Source organism: Pinus tabuliformis, chromosome 9 (genome assembly GCF_031772625.1).
Source record: "Pinus tabuliformis cultivar Carrire ecotype Pingquan chromosome 9, CPIR1, whole genome shotgun sequence".
NCBI classification, from domain to species: Eukaryota; Viridiplantae; Streptophyta; class Pinopsida; order Pinales; family Pinaceae; genus Pinus; species Pinus tabuliformis.
In genome coordinates this window covers 387921904-387929951 of record NC_142307.1, presented here as the reverse complement: position 1 = coordinate 387929951, position 8048 = coordinate 387921904, and the positions used below count along the sequence as shown (strand labels likewise).

The following is an 8048-nucleotide window of genomic DNA, read 5'->3' as shown; positions in this document are numbered from 1 at the left end:
AAGCTTCCAACAATGAGCTTCATTGTGACCCTCTCTAGAACAATGTTTGCATGAAACTTTTTCTCCTTCTTTTTTGATAGACGCATTTTTCTTTGCCTTTCCTTTGAAAGCCTTTTCCTTTCCTTTACTCTTAAATGGATTTTTACTACCTTCTTCTAGGGTGTTTTTCCCTCTTGCCTCAAGACGAGTGGCTTGCACACACACATCATCTAGATTATTGGGACTAAACATTAAGATAGTATGCCTAAGGTAACTGTGTAAACCCCCAATGTACTTCAACAATGTGTCCTACGATTGCAAATCTACACCTAACATCAAAGACCTTTTTCTGAATTCTTGGGTGTAATCTTGCACATTTTGACCTTTAAGCTGTCTAAAGTTCTGCCAATTCATGATGGATTTCTGCATATAAGCTAGAGGGTAGAATTGTCTTTTGATTGCAGCAATGAAATCATTCCAAGAAATTGAGATCTTATCGTGTTTTTTAATGTCCTCTTGGGTCTTTGATTCCCACCATACCAACGTTGCACCCTCCATTCTCAAGGAAACTAATTAAATATTTATGTCATCCTCTTGAAGGTTTTGAATCCTGCAATAGACCTACAACCAACGAATCCAATTATCAAGCTTCTTTGCATTCACTTCACCATTATACATGGGCAGTTCAAATTTAACATCAAGTTTTAAAAAAGGTGATTTACCAGTTCCTTTTAAAGTATGATGATGAGTATGAGTAAGGGTTCTGTTAGTGGAAGAGGCTGAAGATTCTCGTGAAGAAGAAGATGAAGAAGATGGTGGAGAGGGTGGAGGTTTGTCTCCATTTCCATTACCTCCTCCTGAAGAGCCTTCTCCTTTGGTAGGTTTGGAACTTTCCCCTTGCAGACTGGTATTCCTCTCTTCATAGAGGACCTTTACCATCTCTGTCATATCAAATAAAGCCTTTCTGAAGGTCTTCTCATCTTCTGTCATGTTTGTAGGTTCTCCTTCACGAGACATGATCTCTGGAGTCTCAATTGCAACTTGAGGTTGAATTGGTGTTGGAGATTGTGGCAACCTTGCTCTCCTTCCCCTTGACCCAACTTCAGGGCTTCCAACCAACTTCCCTTCTCCTCTTTTGAGTTTTAACCTTGTAAGCATGACATAAACTTGCAAAGAGTTAAATCCTTCTTTCACAAAGAAAACCTAGGGCTCTGATACCAAATTGATTTGATTTAGAATATTAGATTGTTGTGCTAAGATCCTCCTCAGATTAGAAACAAATGCTTTCATTGTGCTTAAGGATTCATGAATTTTTGCAAGTGAAATGATGAGTTTTTATGTTAATTTTATGGGAAATTTAACATAAATAAAAGACTGAACAACAACATAAACATGTACAAAACATCATCAAAAACACATTACAACAGGAACATGATAAAGGAGTTCACCCCTCCTGGGCTACGTCTCCTTGGTCCAGCTTCCAAATGGCTTGGGCCTTTCTATTATGCTAAATAATGTAAAAATATGTGTTTACAATGATCAAATGCTTCGAAAACTTGCTCCAATGAGTCTAGAATATGCAAAAATGGTTATCTAGCCTCTTTTTGCATCCAATTTGGTGGAAAACTAAAGAAGTTATGACCTCTCTTAGTTCTCCCAATATTCGCTCCACAAATTGCACCATTTCTGGCATGAACCTACAATTTTGCTCCAAAATTGCGCTAACTGGGCGAAAGTTTCCCTGCGCGGCGATCCATAATCTATTGGCACCGACTGTTCCATCGCAAATCACAATTGGCAGAGAACCAACGGTCTTATGGTCTGTGAACGCGGTGGGGCGATGTGTGATTGCGATACGGCGGACCCGATCGAACTATTAACTAGAACCCATAATCTTATTGCATTCGGGATCCATCGCAACTCACAATCAGCAGAGTGAGGGAGGTAACAGATATACGAGACTCTGCATTTTTGCGATGTGCGATTATTGCATCGCAACCTGGGTACGCTGGGGGCCGATTCATCGCATCGCACCCTGACTTGTTCTGGGGCCGATTCTTTAATGCCGACCCACCTGCGACATGCGATTTATGAAATGCGAGGCCAATGGCAGCCTGTCACTTGGCGCTTCCCCATTCGTTGAAGGGTCTTGCCACGTCATCCACTCCTGCCATTTGTCCAAGTCAAACCTGAACTTTGACTTGCTCTAACTTCTTCATATGAGCTCGGATTCGAGTGTCGTTCGCATCGTTAGAATCAGGATGACGAGCACTTCGATCTGAAGCTGAGTTTATCGGGATTCTGCCACTTTGAGTTTTGAGCCTAATTTTTAGCACCTGGTCACGGAGTTAGGCGACTCAGTGGATAAATTTTGACTTGGAGAACGAGGTAAACCCTCGTATGTATTTCTTGCTGTCGCGATTTCTCTGAAAGGTTAGCCGGTGTGAGAGGCAACCTGTTGTACTCAGATTCTACTTGCTTAATAATACAAACCCTCTATCTGTTGCACTGGTTTTCCCGCATTGGGTTTTTACGGGGTTGTGTTGTCCAAAAATAATGATGTCCCTTGTGTGTTTGTCTCATATTTGTTTCAAATTATGATCTGTATGTCAGTGTAGTCTGCAATAGTGTTTTTCATCACCGTTTATAAATTAAATAACTTGTTGAATGTAATAACAAGTGTGAGATGATAAAGCAGTGATTGCAGTAGGATTTCTTATGTATAGATTCAGAAATTTTCACAATCTACAGATCCCCCCACTATTTTTCTTCTAGGGATACAATCATATTGAAATGCCCCTTCGCCCCATGCCCCCCAATTATGCAAGGCTCTATCTGATGAAGATTGCGAAGGGTGAATAAACCCTGAAGAAAGTTTCTCTTCTTAGCTACTAGCGGTGATCTATAGATTGCTATGAAGAACATGTGTCACTGACACCTATTGGTTGCATCCTTACTGCAAGAAGTTGAGGGGATGCCAACCAACCTTGGAAAGTAATATCCAAAGGGTTCCAAAGGACGAACATGTTGTGGGCCGAGTTGCTTACAACAAGAGATTGAACCTAACACCCCTTCCAGAGTATTTGAGAGAGCATTTCCATTCTTTCACAAGTACACATGGTTTCCTTCAAGATTACTATACCAAGGTTTTCCTTTTTACTTTGATCTTTAAAGAGCTTGTGTTGCTCTTGCCGTTCAGGGACCTGATGTTCCAAGAGAACATATTCATTGAGGGATGGGTGGCGTGGGAGATGGAGAAAAGATCTTGGATAATCATTGGACTTTACCTGAATTCACGAAGAAATTGCCCGCTTGTTGAACCATCTCGTGGGTGGTCTTCCTTCCTCTTTGATTTCCCTCACTGCTTGATTTCCGTAACGTCATAGCCCGAGGTGTCGATTAGAACTGCCAACTAACCAATGGAGATGAACGATCGAGCTATTGAAGAAGAAGTTGTCAGGATTTGCTGCAGAGGTCAAGATTGGTGTAGAGAGAACCCTTTAGTTAACGAAAACCCTCCGAGTTTGTGCTCCAACCATCTATTTTGACCTCTTAAGTAGGTTTATTTTAGGTTTTATGATTTATTACTTTAAAATTTTAATAATTTAATAAAAATAGGTTTTATTAGTTTAGGTTTATAATTTTATTTTAAATATTATTAAATAAATAATTTAAATATTAAATTTGTATAAATTAAATATTTTAAATTTTTTCTCAATTTTAAGTTTGTTTATACATTTAATAATATATTTTAAATAAAAAATAACTCTCATCAAAACCATCCAAATTTTAATAAAAATATAAAACATAGCACAATACAGATTAATCTAGTCTGCAAATTATTCCATTTGAAGAAACAAGTGACTAAGAATCTTGGACCTCCACATCAGACCAGCGAACAAACCATTAATAAAAAATATAACAGTTAGACTTCGCAAATTAATCTGTGTGGAGAAACGAGTTACTATGGACCTTGGTAGGTCTCCACATCAGACCCGCGAACAAACCCTTGGTGGCACGCTTCGTGGGACATCGACTATATACAAAAACTGACTCCACCGTTTCTCTCTCACCAAGTGTTTCCTTTGCAAGGGAAGAATAGCGAGAGCTAATCGCAGACCACCTATAAGTCCAGGGTCTCACTCCGGCAAAGTTTCCCTGGTAATCTCCCTTTTTCTTCAATTCATGAATGTTGTTACGGAACCGATTACTTGTGTTTTTGGCCGATGTTGAATAAACTCTTGTTATATATGATCTCTTTAGCTCTCAGAGTTCTGTATTTGGCCTCTGCCTTTATTTTTATCTTCAGGGTTTTGAGGTTATTGAGAAGCAATTGCCAAATGGTCTGGAGTTCAATTCCTGCACACCAGTTGCAACCATTCAAATGATCTCTATATCTATGCTAATGGTTTCTCTCTTGCTTGCGCGTTGCCGTGATTTTTTGAAACCTGTGCAATTAAGAGGGTTAAGTTGGTTTCAGAGACAGCATTTGGGTTGGTTATCGCAAACAGAGGGTTTAGAGGGTTTTTTTCCCATGGTGTTGTGAGGGTTTCCGGTTTATGATACTAAAATTGCAAAATTGCTTTCTTTTGTTGTAAATACGGCATTCATTTAAAATACACCAGACGATGGAAGATAATATAGAATCATGGTATTCATTGTTTGTTCGCCATTCATCTGCTTTAAATAGAATATGAATTCCTTGACTTTATATTCCTTAATTTCCCAGGGCACCACTGCATTGCTGGACGAATGATGTGAGTGTTTTTAGTGTTGTTAGTAAAGCTGAAATACCTAGCATCAGATTTGAATTCACAGGATTTAGGGCTGTCCAACATAACCGAAAGAAAATTCTAGAAATTTGCTAGTTGAAGAATGCATTTTTGGTTTTTGCTTTTATTCCTCGCTTTTTGAGTGAGAGGAGCTCCAGGCCGAAATCAAACTCTCTGATTATTGGGGAACCGTCTTCTCACTGTGGTTTGAGAGGTTCATATAAAGTTTGGAAGGTTGCTCTGTTCTACTTATTTGGTCACAGTAATATTTGAAGATCAGAGAATTCTTTGGCATATTGCTATAAGAATTTCAAATTTATGGATTTATTATTAATTATATAAGCCTAGTAATTCTAGCAATGCAAATTATCATTATTGTTCACTTTTTCCAATACTCTCATTTCCTTTTATTGCTTGCTTCTTCTTGTGTTTAGGAAGTATTGGAGATTATCGGATCCTTATTTTATACATGCTTTAACAGATCTCTCCTTCTGGCTGACTGACCTATATGCCAGTTGCAAGTTCTAGATAACCAGAAGTATTTGATCTATAAAAATGCAAGACCAAAATATGTTTATAGATGATGATGCATCAAAGTCCAAGCTACCAAAAAGGAAACTATTGTCTCAAACAACTTCCGGAGCTCAGTTTCAAGCACACAATGAGGTCGGACAGGAAGAAGCACTAAAGATGCCCAAAACATCAAAAAAGAGTCAGAAGAGTGGGAATTCTAAGAAAAAGGGGGACAGCTCCAGGTCTCCCCCAAATGGCCTTCCAGATCATTCGCCACTCACTAAATCAGCGAATGAGTATCGAGCCTTGAGGCATAAGTACTTGATTCTAGAGGAAGAAGGCTCTGCTCTAGGAGATGAGCTGAAACAGGTTGAGAGTGAGGTGAAAAATCTAGAAGAGGAGAAACTTGCACTTTTGGATGAGCTGGTTGTGTTGGAGGGTTTGGTTGAACGTCCAGGTTCTGAATCTCCCATTGAAAACGTTTAAGACGAATATTACAATTTGTATTGTTTCCAAACTTTGCATGGGCAGCTTGGAGCAACATTTTCAAGAAATCAATCCCTGGAGGATTTATGCCACGGTGTATTTGGTTTGCTTGAAAAGTAATTGCAGCACTTGTTTATTCTTCAGAATCAAGACTCCTTGATGTCCCTGCCCTGAGCTTTCGTATCTGATTTTGATGCTAGGTGGCACCTAGTTAGATGTCTAATACAGTGATTTTTTAAAAAATTATGGAATATTTCCTATTACTATTACAGTTTGATTTCTTGCTTGGTTGTTTAGTCATGATTTTTTTTTCATCTGTTGGGCAAATCCATTTATTCTTTTAGGCTGTGCATAATCACTTTGATTCATGCTACTGCATAATTAGCAGAAAATTTCTCTCCTTTTGTCAGTGTTCAATATAATCTTTTCAACCTGTGGAATTCAACAATTGCATAGAAAGGGAAATCCATGAAATTTGTAATTTAGGAATAGTAAGAGATTTTCAAATTCTCTCAATGTGCAAAAGAGTTTTGTATAGGTGAATAATGGGATGCTGAGATTATCTGCTACAAATGAATATGATTAATTAAACAGTAAAACCTTAAAAGCGATATGTCAATTTTCAAATAGAGAGGCAATAGACATTTCTTATAGTGGGCTTGTCATATGTCAAACAATTTGTTTACAATTCTATAGTTGAAAGTATGTTACCGGAGATGGCACAATATAGTACCATTTCTGCAAGAAAGTCCAAAAGTGCAATGCTGATGAAATACCATTTCTTGGGAATCCAACAATTGCATAGAAGTGGAATTCCATGAAATATGTAATTTAGGAAGAGTAGGTGATTTTCAACTTCTCTCAATGTCCAAAACGGTTTTGAAAAGGTGAATGATGAGATGTTGGTATTATTTGATTAATCAACACAGTAGAACCATAAAAGCGATATGTCAATTTTGAAATAGAGAGACAATACACAGTTCTTATAGGGGGCTTGTCATATGTCAGACAATTTGTTTACAATTCTACTGTAAGACAATACACAGTTCTTATAGGGGACTTGTCATATGTCAGACAATTTGTTTACAATTCTACTGTAAATATGTTACCGGAGATGGCACAACATAGTACCATTTCTGCAAGAAAGTCCAGAAGTGCAATGCTGATGAATTACCATTTCTTGGGCGTTTCTCTGCCCATCTTAACATTTTTTAAAATCAGCAATTAAAGAAAGGCAAAGGAGAATAAAATTCTAAACACGAGGAGATGACCTTAATGCCCTTTAATTTATAACATTGATACATTACAAATATGGTTAAAAGAGATCAATGCTTCCTGTAGGAAATGCTGTGCGCCCATTTATAGCTTCATAAATGAATCTATCCGGCTTCTGTCCAAGCGGTAATGGAACCCTCTATATAGCTTACAAGATCGGTCCAAAAAGCAACATTCAGCAATTGAATTTAAGATGTGTTTTCCAATCTTTTTTAAATTGCAGAATGGTTCAAGGTAACCTTCGAGACAAAGTCCCAGTGACTCTGTCAGCAGAGCTTCTAACATTTTCTACTTCCAAACAAAATAGCACACTGCTTTTCATCCATACCAGAGCTCCTCTGATTGCCAAACGAAACAATTAAATTCCAAACAGAGTGCTACTCAGCAAGAAAACCTTTCGAAACACCACGAATAATTTTCATCGAGCAGTAATTAAATCTCTCATGGAAGAAGAGAGGCTTTCCTGAAAGTAAAGAATTAGCCACCAAATTAATAGGCGTGAATGAAACACTATTGAGTTGCATGTACCAGATAAGCACTTATCTGTTGGACTATAAAATCACCAAAATTTATATTGGCAAATTACATTTAGGAAAAAATACAGTTTAACAATATAAATTATTAACAAATTAATTGAATATTAATGATTATTTTTATTTCTAATTTTTTTTAAGCTGTGGTTCATGGACACCTTGGTCATTGGGTGGTTGCTACATCCATGGAAAAATCTGGGCTGAACAACCCCGGAGGGAATCTAGCCCAGCGGCCAATAATTAGGCCTAACCTAGCCCCGCGGCCAATAACTAGGCCTAACCCTAAGGGCTTCGGGGAGAATGGACCCTGTGACCTCCCAATCAACCAAACACTGATTTGACCAATTGAACTAAACGTTGGGACTAATTAATACTTTATCTTGTTTTTTAATAAATACATGTGGTCGGATCTGCCAGTTAGTTTTCAATCCAGTGATTTGATTCTCCCTAAATCTTAATAGTCTAAGTAGTCTTAATCTTTACACATGTT

The 8048-nt window shown here is 37.9% G+C and overlaps 1 protein-coding gene across 3 annotated transcripts; it reads left to right on the top strand.

Annotated features, from left to right (window-relative positions):
• The first annotated feature begins 3902 nt into the window (after positions 1-3902).
• LOC149148779 (uncharacterized) lies at positions 3903-6019 on the top strand. Of its 3 annotated transcripts, none has more exons than XM_089440866.1 (2): positions 3903-4140; positions 5267-6019. In XM_089440866.1, exon 2 carries the CDS (start codon positions 5307-5309, stop codon positions 5748-5750), a length of 444 nt encoding a protein of 147 aa, XP_089296992.1. In that variant the 5' UTR covers positions 3903-4140; positions 5267-5306; the 3' UTR covers positions 5751-6019. The 3 variants fall into 3 exon arrangements, with proteins under 3 accessions (XP_089296992.1, XP_089296991.1, XP_089296990.1); XM_089440865.1 differs by having other exon boundaries at positions 3904-4140; positions 5233-6019; XM_089440864.1 differs by having other exon boundaries at positions 3904-4140; positions 5186-6019.
• The last annotated feature ends 2029 nt before the right edge of the window (positions 6020-8048 follow it).

Excerpts from the sequence above, each read along its gene's own strand:
- LOC149148779 (XM_089440866.1), top strand. The coding sequence starts at position 5,307 with ATGCAAGACCAAAATATGTTTATAGATGATGATGCATCAAAGTCCAAG.